Source organism: Choloepus didactylus, chromosome 8 (assembly GCF_015220235.1).
Source record: "Choloepus didactylus isolate mChoDid1 chromosome 8, mChoDid1.pri, whole genome shotgun sequence".
NCBI classification, from domain to species: domain Eukaryota; kingdom Metazoa; phylum Chordata; class Mammalia; order Pilosa; family Megalonychidae; genus Choloepus; species Choloepus didactylus.
In genome coordinates, this window is record NC_051314.1 from 107,916,293 (window position 1) to 107,938,540 (window position 22,248).

The 22,248-nt window shown below is 36.8% G+C and overlaps 1 protein-coding gene across 6 annotated transcripts in view; it reads left to right on the forward strand.

Annotated features, from left to right (window-relative positions):
• CFAP94 (cilia and flagella associated protein 94) overlaps positions 1–22,248 on the forward strand; it is a 97,384-nt gene that overhangs the window by 24,222 nt on the left and 50,914 nt on the right. For 2 of the 6 annotated variants that reach the window (XM_037848102.1, XM_037848103.1), the window contains 4 exons: positions 9,717–9,801; positions 11,047–11,138; positions 13,011–13,112; positions 14,000–14,137. In XM_037848102.1, the coding sequence (XP_037704030.1) occupies positions 9,717–9,801; positions 11,047–11,138; positions 13,011–13,112; positions 14,000–14,137 (417 nt within the window). Of the gene's footprint in view, positions 1–8,682; positions 9,802–11,046; positions 11,139–13,010; positions 13,113–13,999; positions 14,138–22,248 lie in introns of those variants that run through there. The other 4 variants (XM_037848106.1, XM_037848104.1, XM_037848101.1 and 1 more) reach the window with 4 other exon arrangements.

A 22,248-nucleotide genomic window follows, 5' to 3' on the forward strand; every position in this document is an offset into this window, starting at 1 on the left:
TCCTGCCTTGTGGAAGAAATGTAGATGCTCTTGTTTAGTATGAGCAGAATGTTCAATTAGGATGAACTTAAATGTTTGGAAATGAACAGGGGTGTTGGTAGCAAGATGTGAGAATAACTAACAGCGCCGAATGGTGTGTGAATGAGGTGGAAAGGGGAAGCTCAGAATCATATATGTCACCAGAAGGAAAGTTGGAGGTCAAAAGATGGAAATGTATAAAACTGAATCCTGTGGTGGGCAGTGTCCATGATCAACTGTACAAATACTAGAAATCACTTCCATGAACCAGAACAAATGTATGACAATACAATTAGAAGTTAATAATAGAGGGGCATATAGGGAAGAACTATATACCTATTACAAACTATATACTACAGTTAGTAGTATTTCAACATTTTTTCATAAACAGTAACAAACGTACTATATCACTACTAGGAGTCAACAATTGAGGGGGGTTGGTTAGGGATAGGGGAGGTTTAGAGTTTTCTTTTTTTCTTTTTTCATCTTTCACTTTATTTCTTGTCTGGAATAATGAAAAGTTTCTAAAAATTGAACAAAAATTAAGTGTGGTGATGGATGCACAGCTGTATGAGGGTACCAGGGGCAAGTGATTGTACACTTTGGATCTTTGGATAATTGTATGGTATCTGAACAATCTCAATAAAAATGAAAAAAGAAAAAAAGAATCAATTTTAAACAAGAAGGCATAATATGCTTTTTTTTTTAATTTCAAAAATTGTTGTGGGTTACAGTTCCACAATTTCAGTTTTCTCCTTATTATGCAATACAAGGTACATACAGAAAGGTGAAGACCTTCAAGGCACAATTCAACGAGCAGCTATAGAGCAAATCCCAAGGGATGTTTTAGGCTACAGTTCCACCATGTCATTTACCTCCTTTCAACCATTCCAACACCCCAGCATCCAAAAAATATATATATATATTTATTTATTTATTTTATGTAAAGTTTCAGTATTCTTAGACCTTTGTTGAATCTTATCTTGTTTGTTGCTTCTCCTTGCTCTCAATCTCTTTCTCCGTCTTCAGGGGTATCGAGGCAATGAGCACCCTAACTTGTTCATATTAAAAGGCAGAGTAGACAGTATGGGGAAGAGGGCACCATCTGATAGTTGATCTTAATGAGGCTGTTGCCTCTGGGTTGTAGGACTTATCTGGTATAGGAACACTCTAGTAGATTTAAGTTTCTGAAAGATAAAACTTAGTAAGTGTGTCTTGTATAGAATATCAAGTAGGGACATCGGTATTTGGGGACTCCTTTTGGTAAGGGCATGACATGCTGTGGCCATTTTTGATGTCTAGCTGGAGCTTGCATAAGAGAAACATCCAGGATAGCCTCTCGACTCTATTTGGCATCTCTCAGCCACTGTGACCTCAGCTTATTACCTTTCTTTTTTTCCCCCTTTTAGTCAAGTAGGCATTTTCAATTCCTCACTGTCAGTGCCAGGCTCATTCCTGGGAATCAAGTCCCATGTCACCAGGGAGATTCATTCCCCTGGGAGTCAAGTAGCTTGTTGTGGGGAGGTTAATGAATTTATTTGCTGAGTTGGGCTTAGAGAGAGAAAGGCCACATCTGAGCAAAAAAGAGGTTGCCTGGAGGTGCCTCTTAAGCATAATTATAGGAGGGCTCAGCCTCCTATTTACAACCCTAAATTTCACAAGAGCAAGTTTCAAGTCAAAGACATGATTTATTAAGTAGTAGATTCCAAACTTAATAAGTATTCTATCCCAAGATAAATGGTCAGTTTCTTACATTATCACTCTCAACTTTACACAGTTATAACATGATACATCCCAAAGCTCTTACCAGTTGCTAATTATTCATCCCTAGTATTAGTGTAGAGTTGGTAAGATATTCCTATTAAATTAATACATAATGGGTAGTTTTTCCATACCACTCTGTTGTTAACTATCTGCAGCAGTGTCATACCTTATAAGTATATCATGCTAACACTTACTTAGGTTTGTGGTACCATTCTGTGGGTTACTTGCCTTTAAACAACCATTTACGAACATGTTCACCTTCAATGCATCACTGATACTTATAATCCCATTAACGAACCATAGTCACTCCTGACCATTCCCATGCCATTAAGATCACCCTCATTATAACATCTGTACATATTAGATTATTGTTCTCCCTTCACTAAGTTCAGACTATCTCTAGGTCTCCTATATTTTACATTTTAAGACACTTATTTTACATTTTTCACAGAGTTCATATTAGTGGTAACATACAGTATCTCTCCTTTTGTGTCTGGCTTATTTCACTTAGCCTTATGTCTTCAAGGTTCATCCATGTTGTCATATGTTTCACAACCTTGTTCCTTCTTACTGCCATTTTGTGTTTACCACCTTTTGCTTATCCGCTCCTCTGTTGAAGGACATGTGGATTGTGTCCATCTCGTGGTAACTGTGAACAATGCTGCTATGAATATCAGTGTGCAAATATCTGTTCATGTCACTGCTTTCAGATCTTCTGGGTATATACCTAGAAGTGAAATTGCTGGATTATAGGGTAACTGGATATCTAGTTTTCTGAGGAAGTGCCAAACTGTCCTCCAGACTGTACCATTATACAGTCCCACCAGCAATGAATAAGAGTTCCAATTTCTCCACATCCTCCCCAGCATTTGTAGTTTCCTGTTTGTTTAATGGCAGCCATTCTAATCGGTGTGAGATGGTATCTCATTGTGGTCTTAATTTGCATCTCCCTAATAGCTACTGAAGATGAACATTTTTTCATATGTTTTTTAGTCATTTGTATTTCCTCTTCAGGGAAATGTCTTTTCATGTCTTTTGCTCATTTTATAATTGTGCTGTTTGTACTAGTGTCGTTGAGTTGTAGGATTTCTTTAAACATGCAAGGTATCAGTCTTTTACCAGATACATGGTTTCCAAATATTCTCTTCCATTGTGTTGGCTGCCTCTTCACCTTTTTGACAAATTCCTTCAAGGTACAGAAGCTTTTAAGTTTAAGGAGTTCCCATTTATCTATTTTTTCTTTCATTGCTTGTGCTTTGGGTATGAGGTCTAAGAAGCTACCTCCTAATACTAGGTCTTAAAGATGTTTCCCTACATTATCTTATAGGAGTTTTATGGTATTGTCTCTTATATTGAGGTCTTTGATCCACTTTGAGTTAATTTTTGTGTAGAGTGTGAGGTAGAGGTCCTCTTTCATTCTTTTGGATACGGATATCCAGTTCTCACAGCCCCATTTGTTGAAGAGACTGTTCTGTCCCAGTTCAGTGGATTTGGGGGCCTTATCAAAAAACAGTCGACCTTAGATCTGGGGGTTTATCTCCAAATTCTCAATTCAGTTCCATTGATCAATATGTCTGCCTTTGTGCCCATACCATGCTGTTTTGACTACTGTGGCTTTCTTGAAAGCTTTAAAGTCAGGAAGTGTAAGTCCTCCCACTTTGTTTTTCCTTTTTAGAATGTTTTTAGCAATTTGAGGCATGTTTCCCTTCCAAATAAATTAGATAACTAGCTTTTCCAGTTCTACAAAGTAGGTTATTGCAATTTTGATCAGAATTGCATTGAATCTGTACATCAGTTTGGGTAGGATTGATATCTTAACGATGTTTAGCCTTCCTATCCATGAACATGGAATATTTTTCCATCTCTTCTGGTCCCCTTCTATTTATTTTAGTAAAGTTATGTAATTTCTGTGTAGAGGTCTTTTATATCCTTGGTTAACTGTATTCCTAGGTACTTGATTTTTTTAGTCGCTATTGAGAATAGAATCTTTTTCTTGAGTGACTCTTCAGTTCATTTCTAGTGTATAGGAACATTACTGACTTTTGTGCATTAATCTTGCATCCTGCCACTTTGCTCAATTCATTAGCTCAAGTAGCTGTGTTGTCAATTTCTCAGGGATCTCCAAATATGAGAGCATATCATTTGCAAATAATGACAGTTTTACTTCTTCCTTTCCAATTTGGATGCCTTTTATTTCTTTGTCTTGCCAGATTGCTCTGGCTAAAACTTCTAGCACAATGTTGAATAATAGTTGTGACAGTGGGCATCCTTGTCTCATTCTTGATCTCAGAGGGAAGGCTTTCAATCTCTTGCCATTGAGTAATATCTGGCTGTGGGTTTTTCATATATGCCCTTTATCATATTGAGGAAGTTTTTCCTTCAATTCCTACCTTTTCAAGTGTTCTTATAAAAAAAGGATGCTGAATTTTGTTGAATGCTTTTTCAGCATCTATTCAGTTGATCATTTGATGTTTCTCTTTTGATTTGTTAATGTGTTGTATTACATTGAGTGATTTTCTTATGTTGAACCATCCTTGCATGCCTGGAATGAACCCCACTTGGTCATGGTGTATGATTTTATTAATGTATCTTTGGATTTGATTTGCAAGTATTTTGTTTGGAGTTTCTGCATCTATATTCATTAGGGAGATTGGCCTGTAGTTTTCCTTTCTTGTAGCTTCTTTATCTTGTTTTGGTATTAGAGTGATGTTGGCTTCATAAAATGAGTTAGGTAATGTTCCATTTTTTGAAAGAGTTGAACTAGGATGGTGTCAGTTCTTTCTGGAAAGTTTGGTAGAATTCCCCTGTGAAGCCATCTGGCCCTGGGCTTTTATAGGAAGCTTTTTGATGACTGATCCAATTTCTTTCCTTTTGATTGGTTTGTTGAGATCTTCTGTTTCTTCTCTAGTCAGTCCTCTAAATTATCTAGTGTGTTGACATACAGTTGTTCATAGTATCCTCTTATGATTTTTTTAAATTGCTTCGGGATCCACAGTAATGTCCCCTCTCTCATTTTTTTTTTGTTTATTTGGGTCTTCTTTCTTTCTGACTTTCTCAGTCTAGCTAAGGGCTTGTCAATCTTGTTCTCAAAGAACCAACTTTTGGTTTTATTTATTCTCTCTATTGTTTTTTTGTTTTCCATATCATTTATTTCTGCTTTAATCCTTTTTATTTCTTTTCTTCTACTTGATTTAGGAATTGTTTGCTGTTCATTTTCTACCTTCTTCAGTTCTTCCATTAGTTGCTTGATTTTAGCTCTTTCTTCCTTTTTAATGTATGCATTTAGATCTATAAATTTCCATTTCAGCACTGCCTTCACTGCATCCCATAAGTTTTGATATGTTTTGTTCTCATTTTAATTCGTCTCTAGATGTTTAGCAGTTTCTCTTGCAATTTCTTCTTTGACCCACTGATTGTTTAGAAGTGTGTTGTTTAACTTCCGGATATTTGTGAATGTTCTAGATCTTGGATGGTTATTGACTTCCAGTTGTATTCCACTGTGATCAGAGAATGTGCTTTGAATAATTTCAATCTTTTTAAATGTATTGAGACTTGTTTTATGGCCCAGCATATGATCTATCCTGGAGAAAGTTCCATGAGCACTAGAGAAGAATGTGTATACTGGTGATTTGGGATGTAATGCTCTATATATGTCTGTTATGTCTAATTCATTTAACGCATTGTTTAGGTTCTCAGTTTCGTTACTGATCCTCTATCTGGTTGATCTATCCATAGGAGAGAGTGATGCATTGAAGTGTCCAACAATTATTGTGGAAACATCTATTGCTTCCTTCAATTTTGCCAGTTTGTCTCATGTACTTTGGAGCACCCTGATTGGGTGCATAAACGTTTATAATTGTTAATACTTCTTGGTGAATTGTCCCTTTTATTAGTATATAATGTCCTTCTTTGTCTCTTATGACATACTTGCATTTGAAGTCTAGTTTATCTGAAATTAGTATTGCTACCCCTGCTTTCATTTGGCTGTAGTGTGCATGGAGTATTTTTTTCCATCCTTCAATTTCCTTGCTTCGCTGTGTCTAAGATGAATCTCTTGTAAGCAACATATTTTTTAATCCATTCTGCCAATCTGTATCTTCTAATGGGGAGTTTAATCTGTTCACATTCAATGTTATTACTGTGAAGGTAGTTCTTGAATCAGCCATCTTATCCTTTGGTTTTTATTTGTTAGATGTATTTTTTCCTCTCTCCTTATTTCTGTTAAGGTACCCTAAATAAAAGTTCAGTTCTGTGCCCTTCTCCAGACCTCTCCCTCCTTTCTTTTTAATTCAGCTGGTAGAGCTCCCTTTAGTATTTCTTGTAGGGCAGGTCTCTTGTTAACAAATTCCCTCAGCATTTGTTTGTCTGAAAATTTAAAACTTTCCCTCAATTTTAAAGGAGAGCTTTGGTGGATAAAGAATTCTTGGCTGGCAATTTTTCCCTTTCAGAATTTTAAATGTTTTATACCACTGTCTTCTCGCCTCCATTGTGCCTACTGAGTAGTCACTACTTAGTCTTATGTTGTTTCCCTTGGATGTGGTAAATCGCTTTTCTCTTGCTGCTTTCAGAACTTTCTCCTACTCTTCAGCATTTGATAATCTCATCAAAATATGTCTTGGAGTGGGTTTATTTAGATTTTTTCTATTTGTAGTTTCTTGGGCATCTTTGATTTGCATATCTATATCATTTAGCACGGTTGGGAAGTCTTCCCCAACAACTTTTCTGAATACTCTTCCTAGTCCTTTACCCTTCTCTTCTCCTTCTGGAATGCCAATAATTCTTATATTTGTGCACTTAATTTTGTCCATCATTTCCCTGAGATCCATTTCAAATTTTTCAGTTTTTTTTCCCATTTGTTCCTTGTGCTTTCACTTGCTATCACAGTATCTTCGAGTTTGCTTATTCATTCCTCTACTTCTTCAAATCTGGTGTTATGTGTCTCAATAATCTTTTTAATTTGATCAACAGTATCTTTTATTTCCATAAAATATGCTACTTTTTATTTTACTCTTGCAAATTCTTCTTTATTCTCTTTATTCTAGTTTGCTAATGCTGCCAGAATGCAAAACACCAGAAATGGATCAGCTTTTATAAAGGGGTTTTTTTTGGTTACACAGTTACAGTCTTAAGGCCATAGAGTGTCCAAGGTAATGCATCAACAATCATGTACCTTCACTGGAGGATGGCCAGTGGTGTCTGGAAAACCTCTGTTAGCTGGGAAGGCATGTGGCTGGCCTCTGCTCCAAAGTTCTGAGTTCAAATGGCTTTCTCTCAGGACGTTCCTCTCTAGGCTGCAGTTCCACAAAAATGTCACTCTTAGTTGCTCTTGGGGTGTTTTTCCTGTCTTAGCTTCTCCGGAGCAAAAGTCTGCTTTCAACAACCATCTTCAAACTGTCTCTCATCTGCAGCTCCTCTCTCAGCTCCTGGGTGTTCTTCAAAGTGTCCCTCTTGGCTGTAGCTCCTCTTCAAAATGTCACTCTCAGCTGCACTGCATTCCTTCTGTTTGTCAGCTCATTTATATGGCTCCATGATGTAATTTAGACCCACCTTAAATGGGTGGGGTAACACCTCCATGGAAACTATCCAATCAGAGTCATCACCCACAGTTGGGTGGGGCACAACTCCATGGGAACACTCACAGAATTACAGTCTAATTAACACTGATAGGTTTGCCCACACAAGATTACATCAAAGATAATGGCATTTGGGGGACATAATACATTCAAACTGGCATACTCTTCTAGGGTCTTCTTCATGTCCTTTATATCCTGAGCCATGATGTTGATGTTTGTGAGTATTTCTTGGATTAATTGTTCCAAGTTCTGTGTCCCCTCTGGTGTTTTAATTTGGGTGTTTGGGTTATCCATATCTTCTGGTTTCTTCATATGCTTTATAATTTTCTGTTGTTTTTGGCTTCTTGGCATTTGGTTATCTTGATAGGGTTCTTTTAGGATATGCAGGCTTATTTGAACATTTATCTGTAATTTGACAGAGCTACAGCTTGGTGGAGTGCACTTTCCCTGACCTGCCAGCAGATGGTGCTCCGAAGGCACCTCTTACCCTTAAGCCAGTTCTCCCCAACTTTGTGCACTGAATGGGGGCCCAAACCATGTGGCAGTCCAATCAGTGCACCAGTTTTCCATGTGCAGTAGGGATCACCAGCCCTGTGTATGTGGGAGGGGGTGTATGCCCTGTGCAGTTTAGCAGGGAGTCCGCGCCAGTACACAGTGGTCCCGGCCATTCTGGGGCTGCGGGTGGAGTACCTTGGGGCCGCAGAGCTGTGCGTCTGACCCTCCAGCTCAGAATCCCCACAGTCCCTCTCTGCCATGGGCCTGTGAGTCTCTGGAGTTGGGGGAGGGCTCCTGGCACTTCCGTGCAGCATCCCTGCCTCTAGACTGTGCACACTGTGGGTTTCCATGGGGGAAGAGTGGGTACCATCACAAGCCTGCTGAATCCTGAATTACCTCAAGGAAGCTCTCAGCCACGGAGCTGAGAGGGGGTGTCTCCCAGCCAGCTGCAAAGATGCAATTGTCCGCCTGCTCCAAAGGTTGATTCCTGGAATGGGGGCTGTTGCCTGTGGGTCTGTGAAGGTTATTACCCACTCCAGGTACTGAGGAGGGTGCACAGGGCATGGAACGGTACTCCACCAAGCTTGACTGCAGCTCCAGCTGCCCGTTCTCTGGCGGCTTTCCAGGCATAATACTCACCTGTCTCCAAATGCAGCTTCTCAGTTTCTCCATGCACACAGTCACTATAGGTGTAGAAGTTCCTGCCCAGCTGGTGGAACCCTGGAGCTGCTGTTCTGGAGCACTTTCTGTCCTTTATGTAGTGTTTTTCACAGAGGAGAATTTTGCTCGCTCTCTCCTAATCTGCCATCTTGGCTCCCCCTCCCATAAGATGCTTTGAAATTTAAAAAGCATACAGGTGTAGGTCAAGAAGAAATATAATGTAATTTGGAAAATATTTTAAACTCAATGTTAAGGAAAAATATTAAAATTTGTGGAATGTGTCTAAAGCAAGACCTAGAGGGAAAAGTGTAGCCCTAGATACTTATATCCAAAGAGGAAAGAAGACTGAAAATTAATGAACTTAGCATTATTTGACATTGTTTGAACAACTTTATTCCAATAAATTGGAAAATTTAGATGAATTGGACAAATTTCCAGAAAAAAAATAACTTTCATGAAGAAGTAGAAAGCCTGAATAATCCTATAACTGTTTAGGAAAATGAATTTGATGAAATATCTTCCCAGAAAGAAAATTCTGGGTCTACAAGGCTTTGCTAACTAGTTCTTCATTCAAAGGCAAATAAGTAATTTCATTTTTATACAAGTTCTTACACAGCATGAAAAAAGAGGGAGTACTCCCTAAATTCATTTTGAGTTACCTTGATAACTTGAGGTCAGTAACAGAAAGGAAAATGAAAGCCCAATCATGAACATAAATTTAAAACTCCCAAACAAAATATTAGCAAGCTCAATCTAGTAATATGTAAAATGATAATAAATCATGACCCAATTTGGTTTTTCCCAAAAAGAATTGTTTTACTATAAGAAAATTAAACGAACACAATTAGAATGAATTAGATACGCTATTAAGGTAATTAACCATATTAAGAGGTTAATATGTTCCTTAGGCTGGTAAAGATGTCTACATCAAAAAAAAAAAAAAAAAAAAAACTACATTAAAAAAAACTAACAGATAAAGCAAAAGTACTGAAATTAGCAAATACTGTCTTGGACAGTGATTGTGGTATTATAAATTGGAATAACTACTTTGGAAATTTCAATTTATTGAATGAATGGGTGAAAGATGGGTTTAAGGAAAGCAAAAAGTGTTTTCCAAGATTTCTATTTGAGGAGATGTGTTTGCAAGTAATTTGGACGCATGTTAACAATCTTTTTTCTTTTTTTAATGTTGTGGCCTTTGTTAAGTCTGGCGGTCAGAAAAAGAAAATCACCAAAGCTGAGCGACTGAAGCAGCTACAAGAGGAGGAAGAGAAACGACTGAAAGAGGAAGGTACAAAAATACATAGCGATACTATTGTCATATTCAGGTAATACTGGCAATAGTTTGATATTTCTATAATCCACTCAGTATTTTATAAAAATTCTTTAATTTTTGTAATCTAATCTGTTCTGTAACAGTACCTACTATTGAAAGGGTACCCAGAAAGAGTGAAATTAGAAAACACCAATCAGTTTTAGGTATATCTTGAAGTAGGGATACCGGGTAAAATACAGGATGCCCAGTTAAATTTGAATTTCAGTAAAACGATGGAAAATTTGGGATCATTTGTCCTGTGCAATATTTGGGACAGCCTTATGCTAAAAATCCACTGTTCATCTGAAATACAAACTTAATTGCATGTCCTGTATTTTTATTTGCTAAATATCACAACCCTATCTTGAAGTGTTTCTATTTACTGATGAAAATAGAGGCAATCATGCTGATGGTACAATAAGAATTCTGAAACACAAATTCATTAAGTATAGGAAATATACACTAGCAAGAAATAAACACAGCACTCTTAAGTTCTTCTTATTTAACAATATATATTTTCCAAATTAACAGAGAACTTTCATTTGTTAAAAAATGACAATTAAAAATTAATAAGTGTTGGTTAATTAAAATACCAAAAAAGTGATTTAAGAAATCTGAACACTCCAAGTGGTTGTAGCTTTTAGCATTAAGAACATCTGTGGATCAAGATGCAGGTTTTTAAAAGTCTATCCATTTTGGGTTGTTATGTATACACATAAATCTTTTAGGTGACTCCTGATCAGAATACAATGTCAAGATCTGTATTTCAGGGAATGTTTTCTTATATTGGGTCAAGCTCATATTCTTCAACACATTTGATATTTTGTTTTTAGTAGTATAAGCAAGAGATTACAGTAATTGCTTCTAATGATGTAGATGTCACAAGACTATGGAATTTTCCAGAAGACTTTAGCTCTCCTTAATTACTCACAATAAATCTGTCATTTATTATTTGTTAAAATCATTATTGGATGTTTACAAACTTTTTGGAGAAGAGAAATATTGTGGATGCTATTTTTCCCCAGAAAATGAGAGTTATTTTTTTGAAAAAAAATCTTAACACTTTCCTCATTTTTTACCATGTAGTAAAGGTTGTGGCATCTATAAAATATATCAGTGCTACCATGTCTTGAAAATTTTGGAGTAATTTAACAGCTTAAAAATACAGTTAATTGATCACTGACCTTTTTTTGTTGTTGTTGATTTGTTTTTGTTCATTAGAGGAAGCTCGTTTAAAACACGAAAAAGAACAACTGGAAAAGCTTGAAATAAAACGAAAGGAAAAAGAAAAATGGCAACAGCTCGAAGCAAAAGTAAATAAAAATAACTTTATTAATGGAGGCTTAAACTGTGTGGCTATCAGTGGCCACTGAATGTCATTATCAGCCCAAAGCTACCAGTCATATTTAGGCCTACATGAACAGTTGAACTCAATTCTACTACAATGTGATGTTATTATGCCCATTTCATTTGAGGAAACTGAGGCATAGAAAAATTAAGCAGTTAATAAGTGACAGAATCAGAACTGGACCTGAGCAGTCTTGCTTCCAAGTCCATGCCTTTAACCATGAGAATTTAACAGGGATCAGGAAAAAAAATTCAATATATTCAAATTCTACTTCTCCTTTATTAGTTTCACTTCACTTGGTCATCAGAGTCTTCTCAAACATTTTGGTCTCAGGAGCAAACCCCATTAAACAATTAAAAATTATTGAGGTCCTCAAGGAGCTTTTGTTTATGTGGATTACATCCATCCATATTTACTACATTAGAAAGTAAGACAGAAATTTTAAAAACATTTATTAATACACATTAAATACTGATCATGACATACACTAATAAGCATAAATAAATATGTTCACATAACATTTTCTTCATGAAAATTAGTAGTTTCAAAAAAAATTAGGGCAAGGAGTGAACTTGGATACATTTTTAAATTGTTTACATTTTGAAAATCTCTTTAATATCTGGCTTAACATAAGACACTTGAATTCTCATGTCTACCTGAGTATTCCATCTGTTGCCATATGTTGTTTTTGTTGAAGTATGTGAAGGAAACCTGGCCTCACACAGATGTGTAGTTGGAAAAAGGAGGAATATTTTAAATAGCCTTCAGATAATTGTTCATAGTCTTTTGATACTGTACCAAAACTCAGCTAGTGATAATGTCTTAATGTGGAATCTGGAACTATATCATAAACTTATCCTCTGGTACATTAAAATCCAATGAGCTGCTTTTCAGTCTGAGAAGATCTTATATCCATGTATGACTTTGTAAATGGCATTGGCAGTTTGAAAAAATTTGGTTTACTGAATTATTTCTTTCCAAATATTGACACATTTCACTATTCAGAAAATTACATCCATTAATATAATCTCCAGTTAACTCAGAAAAATTTTTAAATATTGGGAAACTGTCAAACTCATGATGGTAGATACAGGTTTTCTAAAATTCTAATTTTTTCTTGAAAGCTTGAATTTTTTTTTCATTGGCAGTAAATATTTTGAGTTGTTTCCTTGAAGTGACAGACTCAATTCACTTACTTTCGAGAGAATGCCTGCCAAAATATTTAAGTATGCATGAATAACTATCTTTAGTCAGTCATTTTTTCTAGTAAAAATTGTGCTACATGAAAAAAGTGGCTAGTTCAGTTCATAACTCAAATAATTGCACAAGGTGTTTTTTCTCAAGACAGTATTGTCCTCTGATATGCAGCAGAAGTGCTTTATGCATACTCCCTATTTTATCACAGAGGTATTAAAAGAACATGTACATTAGGGTTGAGATTTAATAAAATTAATAATTTTCACTTCATCAAGTGTGTGGCCATGAGGAATTTGACTACTAGTATAGTCTGTGGCTACTACCTTGATTTGTGCTAAGGTACCAGCAGTTTTACTGCTTTTGCATCGTAAGTGCAAATGTACACTGTGAAAAAGGCAAATAATGCCTGATATTTTTATGAAAATAGTTTTGATCTCACAGAATACAAGAGAATCTTGCTGACCCACTTTGCAAACCACTGTTAAACAGATGAATCCTTTTGAAAATACCAATTACATTCAAACCAATTTTAATATGCCTTTTGAAACTATATATTTAGCCATGTAAATTTTAGATGCTATTTGTGAAACACAAAGCTAAAATTAAAGAGCAGATGCATCTATCTATCTCCATGTAACAGGATCTAGAAAGGAGACATGAAGAACTTGAAGAACTGTGTTTTTTAGAATGTTGTTATCCTAAAGCAGAGAAATTGAAACGAGACATTAGATTAGTTTCTCAGGTAAGACTGATTTGTTTTTCTTTTGGACTAATACTTTGGTACGACAAGAGGAAGTTTATAGTCTGATAACCATCTTGATCCCAAGAAATTTGCAATTTGCCTATTAAAAAAACTCTTATCAGACATAAAAATTTTCATATCACTTGTGACAAAATAAATTGATACAGCTTTGTAGAAAGCTATTTTTCAATATTTATCAAAATTCTTAAAATTTTATACCCTTTGATTCAATTGTTGGGAATCTATACCTTAGAAATTCTCCTAAATTATAATAAAAAAGTTTTGGCTTAAGACAATCTAGTGTTACTCAAAACAGCATAACTTTGGAAACAAAATGGATGATTATCAAAATAAAATTGAAAAATTATAATATTGCAAATGAAGATTATATAATTTTTTAGTTTATGTATATGATTACAGATATGTAAAATATGCATAGACCAAAAAATGAATGGAAGGACATATACTAAATACTTTGGTACCACAAGAGTGAGTTTTAGTCTGTTTAACTTGCCAATGGTGATTAACAGTTGGTAATAATTTGGGAAGTAGAAATTAAATTACCCCAGGGGTTGGATTTTGCAAATGCAGAAACTATATAATTAGAGAGGGAAAACCAAACCAACTCCTAAATATTGTTTTACAAATAAAAATATGATAGTAAATAAAAGTTCTATGTATCTGAATTATTGAGAACTAGAAACTATTTGATAAAAAGAAATTTGGTTATTTTGGAGGTATTTCAAGTTACTAAAATCATCATATGTTTTTGCCTAACTTGAGAAAACTGGGTTATGAGACTTCATATTTCAAGAAAAAAGTAGCCCTTTTTTATTTTTTGCTCGGGTTTTCATTGTTATGAACCTTCAAAGATTTTTATTCTACAGTGGAAACACTACATTCAATGTGATGGGAGCCCTGATCCTTCAATACCACAAGAAATTAATACTTTCATTAGTTTGTGGAAAGAGGAAATAAATGAGACTTTTGAGGAAGTGATTAAGAAGGGTAAACTAGTGCTCAATGTAAGTATTTAAATATTATCCTATAATTTTAAATTATTTATATTACAAATTGATATTGGCTCCAGAACTAGAAAAAAATTGAATGCATTTTTTTCCAATTAATAACAACTACTGCTTCTGGACCCTTGGCTGTAGAGAGGGGTGTTTGTTAATCCCTTCATTTTCATTTTTATTTTTACAACTTCTTAAAGCCACTTGCCACCTGAGATAAGGTCAATATAAAAGAATGTAAAACATTGATTATATGTCTGTCTAAGCAAAAAAAAAAATTCAGATTGTATACACTTATGTAGATAATTTTGGGGGGAAAAATAGTGGATGATTTTATACTCAGCTGGAATTTCTATCACTCAGTCATTCAGTAAACATGTTGTTTTAATGTTTATTGTGTGCCAGGCACCTACTCTTTTAAAGACACTGCTGGTATAAAGATAAGAACATCCTAACTTCTGTTTCTGCAAATAGGGTGGATGGGCTAGCCTGAGAACCTTTTATTTTACAATGCACTTAAAAATGCTGGAAGAAAATATTTTAATAACTTTTTTTAAATGACTTTTTAAATGCATTGCCTACCTCACAAGAAAGTATGAGGAGTTTGGCAGCCATAAAACAATTCAGAAAAGTAAGCAAATTTAGAAGCCAGAGAATATCTCTACTAACCCTGGTGGCTTAGCATTGGTTTAAAGGGCCATCAGGAGTCAAAGCATGGGGCACCTGTAAGGTAAGAAGTTGAATCAATGATGACACTTGTATCCGGGAGCCTCAAATTTGCTGTGGATATTAGGAATAAATCTACTCTGCTAAGTGAGAAGATAAGAAAATTTATTTGGCTCATCTTTAGCTCAGTGGAGGGGAAACAAAGAGAATTCTTAACCATGAACTGGTCTTCACACACATTTGGGGCTGGAATTCATACTATCTAAAGATCCAGGCCTAAAATTTAATTTAAAATTGTCATGGCTTGCTGGTGTTCTCAGGCTCCTGGTAGAAGCAAACAGATTCTCTCTGGAAGAATACACTTAGGCACAGATCTCAAACATTCTTATGACTAAAATCCAAAGAAATACGAGCGCGCGCGCAGACACACACACAAACAGAAAAAAAAAACACTTGAGATACATAGCCCGAAGATGGCAGACTGGTGAGCTGTATGTTTTAGTTACTCCTCCAGGAAAGTAGGTAAAAAGCCAGGAACTGCGTGGACTGGACACCACAGAGCAATCTGTCTTTGGGCATACTTCATACAACACTCATGAAAACGTGGAACTGCTGAGATCAGCGAAATCTGTAAGTTTTTGCGGCCAGGGGACCCGCGCCCCTCCCTGCCAGGCTCAGTCCCAGGGGAGGAGGGGCTGTCAGCTCCAGGAAGGAGAAGGGAGACTTGCAGTGGCTGCTCTTATCGGAAACTCATTCTACTGATTCAAACTCCAACCATAGATAGACTGAGACCAGACACCAGAGACTCTGAGAGCAGCCAGCCCAGCAGAGAGGAGACAGGCATAGAAAAAAAAACAACACGAAAAACTCCAAAATAAAAGCAGAGGATTTTTGGAGTTCTGGTGAACACAGAAAGGGGAAGGGCGGAGATCAGGCCTTGAGGCGCATATGCAAATCCCGAAGCAAGGCTGATCTCTCTGCCCTGTGCACCTTTCCTTAATGGCCCTGGTTGCTTTGGCTATTAGCATTTCAATAACCCATTAGATCTCTGAGGAGGGCCGTTTTTTTTTTTTTTTTTTTTTAAATCCTTTTTGCTTTTTCTAAAACAATTACTCTAAGAAGCTCAATACAGAAAGCTTCAAAGAATTGAAATTTGGGCACGTCAAGTCAAGAGCAGAACTAAGAGAGCTCTGAGACAAAAGGCAATAATCCAGTGGCTGAGAAAATTCACTAAACAACACAACTTCCCAAGAAAAGGGGGGTGTCCGCTCACAGCCACCATCCTGGTGGACAGGAAACACTCCTGCCCATCGCCAGCCCCATAGCCCAGAGCTGCCCCAGACAACCCAGTGTGACGGAAGTGCTTCAAATAACAGGCACACACCACAAAACTGGGCGTGGACATTAGCCTTCCCTGCAACCTCAGCTGAATGTCCCAGAGCTGGGAAGGGGGAGCAGTGTGAATTAACAGAGCCCCATTCAGCCATCATTTGAGCAGACTGGGAGCCTCCCAACACAGCCCAGCAGCCCAGAACTGCCCTGGGGGGACGGCACTCACCTGTGACATAGCACAGTCATCCCTCAACAGAGGACCCGGGGTGCACAGCCTGGAAGAGGGGCCCACTTGCAAGTCTCAGGAGCCATACGCCAATACCAAAGACTTGTGGGTCAGTGGCAGAGACAAACTGTGGCAGGACTGAACTGAAGGATTAGACTATTGCAGTAGCTTTAAAACTCTAGGATCATCAGGGAGATTTGATTGTTAGGGCCACCCCCCCTCCCCGACTGCCCAGAAACACGCCCCACATACAGGGCAGGCAACACCAACTACACACGCAAGCTTGGTACACCAATTGGACCCCACAAGACTCACTCCCCCACTCACCAAAAAGGCTAAGCAGGGGAGATCTGGCTTGTGGAGAACAGGTGGCTCGTGGACGCCACCTGCTGGTTAGTTAGAGAAAGTCTACTCCACGAAGCTGTAGATCTGATAAATTAGAGATAAGGACTTCAACTGGTCTACAAACCCTAAAAGAACCCTATCAAGTTCAGCAAATGCCACGAGGCCAAAAACAACAGAAAATTATAAAGCATATGAAAAAACCAGACGATATGGATAACCCAAGCCCAAGCACCCAAATCAAAAGACCAGAAGAGACACACCTAGAGCAGCTACTCAAAGAACTAAAGATGAACAATGAGACCATAGTACGGGATATGAAGGAAATCAAGAAGACCCTAGAAGAGCATAAAGAAGACATTGCAAGACTAAATAAAAAAATGGATGATCTTATGGAAATTAAAGAAACTGTTGACCAAATTAAAAAGATTCTGGACACTCATAGTACAAGACTAGAGGAAGTTGAACAACGAATCAGTGACCTGGAAGATGACAGAATGGAAAATGAAAGCATAAAAGAAAGAATGGGGAAAAAAAATTGAAAAACTCGAAATGGACCTCAGGGATATGATAGATAATATGAAACGTCCGAATATAAGACTCATTGGTGTCCCAGAAGGGGAAGAAAAGGGTAAAGGTCTAGGAAGAGTATTCAAAGAAATTGTTGGGGAAAACTTCCCAAATCTTCTAAACAACATAAATACACAAATCATAAATGCTCAGCGAACTCCAAATAGAATAAATCCAAAAAAACCCACTCCGAGACATATACTAATCACACTGTCAAACATAGAAGAGAAGGAGCAAGTTCTGAAAGCAGCAAGAGAAAAGCAATTCACCACATACAAAGGAAACAGCATAAGACTAAGTAGTGACTACTCAGCAGCCACCATGGAGGCGAGAAGGCAGTGGCACGATATATTTAAAATTCTGAGTGAGAGGAATTTCCAGCCAAGAATACTTTATCCAGCAAAGCTCTCCTTCAAATTTGAGGGAGAGCTTAAATTTTTCACAGACAAAGAAATGCTGAGAGAATTTGCTAACAAGAGACCTGCCCTACTGGAGATACTAAAGGGAGCCCTACAGACAGAGAAACAAAGACAGGACAGAGAGACTTGGAGAAAGGTTCAGTACTAAAGAGATTCGGTATGGGTACAATAAAGGATATTAATAGAGAGAGGGAAAAATATGGCAAACATAATCCAAAGGATAAGATGGCCGATTCAAGAAATGCCTTCACGGTTTTAACGTTGAATGTAAATGGATTAAACTCCCCAATTAAAAGATATAGATTCGCAGAATGGATCAAAAAAAATGAACCATCAATATGTTGCATACAAGAGACTCATCTTAGACACAGGGACACAAAGAAACTGAAAGTGAAAGGATGGAAAAAAATATTTCATGCAAGCTACAGCCAAAAGAAAGCAGGTGTAGCAATATTAATCTCAGATAAAATAGACTTCAAATGCAGGGATGTTTTGAGAGACAAAGAAGGCCACTACATACTAATAAAAGGGGCAATTCAGCAAGAAGAAATAACAATCGTAAATGTCTATGCACCCAATCAAGGTGCCACAAAATACATGAGAGAAACATTGGCAAAACTAAAGGAAGCAATTGATGTTTCCACAATAATTGTGGGAGACTTCAACACATCACTCTCTCCTATAGATAGATCAACCAGACAGAAGACCAATAAGGAAATTGAAAACCTAAACAATCTGATAAATGAATTAGATTTAACAGACATCTACAGGACATTACATCCCAAATCACCAGGATACACATACTTTTCTAGTGCTCACGGAACTTTCTCCAGAATAGATCATATGCTGGGACATAAAACAAGCCTCAATAAATTTAAAAAGATTGAAATTATTCAAAGCACATTCTCTGACCACAATGGAATACAATTAGAAGTCAATAACCATCAGAGACTTAGAAAATTCACAAATACCTGGAGGTTAAACAACACACTCCTAAACAATCAGTGGGTTAAAGAAGAAATAGCAAGAGAAATTGCTAAATATATAGAGACGAATGAAAATGAGAACACAACATACCAAAACCTATGGGATGCAGCAAAAGCAGTGCTAAGGGGGAAATTTATAGCACTAAACGCATATATTAAAAAGGAAGAAAGAGCCAAAATCAAAGAACTAATGGATCAACTGAAGAAGCTAGAAAATGAACAGCAAACCAATCCTAAACCAAGTACAAGAAAAGAAATAACAAGGATTAAAGCAGAAATAAATGACATAGAGAACAAAAAAACAATAGAAAGGATAAATATCACCAAAAGTTGGTTCTTTGAGAAGATCAACAAGATTGACAAGCCCCTAGCTAGACTGACAAAATCAAAAAGAGAGAAGACCCATATAAACAAAATAATGAATGAAAAAGGTGACATAACTGCAGATCCTGAAGAAATTAAAAAAATTATAAGAGGATATTATGAACAACTGTATGGCAACAAACTGGATAATGTAGAAGAAATGGACAATTTCCTGGAAACATATGAACAACCTAGACTGACCAGAGAAGAAATAGAAGACCTCAACCAACCCATCACAAGCAAAGAGATCCAATCAGTCATCAAAAATCTTCCCACAAATAAATGCCCAGGGCCAGATGGCTTCACAGGGGAATTCTACCAAACTTTCCAGAAAGAACTGACACCAATCTTACTCAAACTCTTTCAAAACATTGAAAAAAATGGAACACTACCTAACTCATTTTATGAAGCTAACATCAATCTAATACCAAAACCAGGCAAAGATGCTACAAAAAAGGAAAACTACCGGCCAATCTCCCTAATGAATATAGATGCAAAACTCCTCAACAAAATACTTGCAAATCGAATCCAAAGACACATTAAAAAAATCATACACCATGACCAAGTGGGGTTCATTCCAGGCATGCAAGGATGGTTCAACATAAGAAAAACAATCAATGTATTACAACACATTAAAAACTCGAAGGGGAAAAATCAATTGATCATCTCAATAGATGCTGAAAAAGCATTTGACAAAATCCAACATCCCTTTTTGATAAAAACACTTCAAAAGGTAGGAATTGGAGGAAACTTCCTCAACATGATAAAGAGCATATATGAAAAACCCACAGCCAGCATAGTACTCAATGGTGAGAGACTGAAAGCCTTCCCTCTAAGATCAGGAACAAGACAAGGATGCCCGCTGTCACCACTGTTATTCAACATTGTGCTGGAAGTGCTAGCCAGGGCAATCCGGCAAGACAAAGAAATAAAAGGCATCCAAATTGGAAAAGAAGAAGTAAAACTGTCATTGTTTGCAGATGATATGATCTTATATCTAGAAAACCCTGAGAAATCAACGATACACCTACTAGAGCTAATAAACAAATTTAGCAAAGTAGCGGGATACAAGATTAATGCACATAAGTCAGTAATGTTTCTATATGCTAGAAATGAACAAACTGAAGAGACTCTCAAGAAAAAGATACCATTTTCAATAGCAACTAAAAAAATCAAGTACCTAGGAATAAACTTAACCAAAGATGTAAAAGACCTATACAAAGAAAACTACATAACTCTACTAAAAGAAATAGAAGGGGACCTTAAAAGATGGAAAAATATTCCATGTTCATGGATAGGAAGGCTAAATGTCATTAAGATGTCAATTCTACCCAAACTCATCTACAGATTCAATGCAATCCCAATCAAAATTCCAACAACCTACTTTGCAGACTTGGAAAAGCTAGTTATCAAATTTATTTGGAAAGGGAAGATGCCTCGAATTGCTAAAGACACTCTAAAAAAGAAAACGAAGTGGGAGGACTTACACTCCCTGACTTTGAAGCTTATTATAAAGCCACAGTTGCCAAAACAGCATGGTACTGGCACAAAGATAGACATATAGATCAATGGAATCGAATTGAGAATTCAGAGATAGACCCTCAGATCTATGGCCGACTGATCTTTGATAAGGCCCCCAAAGTCACCGAACTGAGCCATAATGGTCTTTTCAACAAATGGGGCTGGGAGAGTTGGATATCCATATCCAAAAGAATGAAAGAGGACCCCTACCTCACCCCCTACACAAAAATTAACTCAAAATGGACCAAAGATCTCAATATAAAAGAAAGTACCATAAAACTCCTAGAAGATAATGTAGGAAAACATCTTCAAGACCTTGTATTAGGAGGCCACTTCCTAGACTTTACACCCAAAGCACAAGCAACAAAAGAGAAAATAGATAAATGGGAACTCCTCAAGCTTAGAAGTTTCTGCACCTCAAAGGAATTTCTCAAAAAGGTAAAGAGGCAGCCAACTCAATGGGAAAAAATTTTTGGAAACCATGTATCTGACAAAAGACTGATATCTTGCATATACAAAGAAATCCTACAACTCAATGACAATAGTACAGACAGCCCAATTATAAAATGGGCAAAAGATATGAAAAGACAGTTCTCTGAAGAGGAAATACAAATGGCCAAGAAACACATGAAAAAATGTTCAGCTTCACTAGCTATTAGAGAGATGCAAATTAAGACCACAATGAGATACCATCTAACACCGGTTAGAATGGCTGCCATTAAACAAACAGGAAACTACAAATGCTGGAGGGGATGTGGAGAAATTGGAACTCTTATTCATTGTTGGTGGGACTGTATAATGGTTCAGCCACTCTGGAAGTCAGTCTGGCAGTTCCTTAGAAAACTAGATATAGAGCTACCATTCGATCCAGCGATTGCACTTCTCGGTATATACCCGGAAGATCGGAAAGCAGTGACACGAACAGATATCTGCACGCCAATGTTCATAGCAGCATTATTCATAATTGCCAAGAGATGGAAACAACCCAAATGTCCTCCAACAGATGAGTGGATAAATAAAATGTGGTATATACACACGATGGAATACTACGCGGCAGTAAGAAGGAACGATCTGGTGAAACATATGACAACATGGATGAACCTTGAAGACATAATGCTGAGCGAAATAAGCCAGGCACAAAAAGAGAAATATTATATGCTACCACTAATGTGAACTTTGAAAAATGTAAAACAAATGGTTTATAATGTAGAATGTAGGGGAACTAGCAGTAGAGAGCAATTAAGGAAGGGGGAACAATAATCCAAGAAGAACAGATAAGCTATTTAACGTTCTGGGGATGCCCAGAAATGACTATGGTCTGTTAATTTCTGATGGATGTAGTAGGAACAAGTTCACTGAAATGTTGCTATATTATGTAACTTTCTTGGGGTAAAGTAGGAACATGTTGGAAGTTAAGCAGTTATCTTAGGTTAGTTGTCTTTTTCTTACTCCCTTGCTATGGTCTCTTTGAAATGTTTTTTTTATTGTATGTTTGTTTTCTTTTTAACTTTTTTTTTTCATACAGTTGATTTGAAAAAAGAAGGGAAAGTTAAAAAAAAAAAAAAGAAAAAAGACAGACAAGGAAAAAAAAAAAAAAAAGATGTAGTGCCCCCTTGAGGAGCCTGTGGAGAATGCAGGGGTATTCGCCTACCCCACCTCCATGGTTGCTAACATGACCACAGACATAGGGGACTG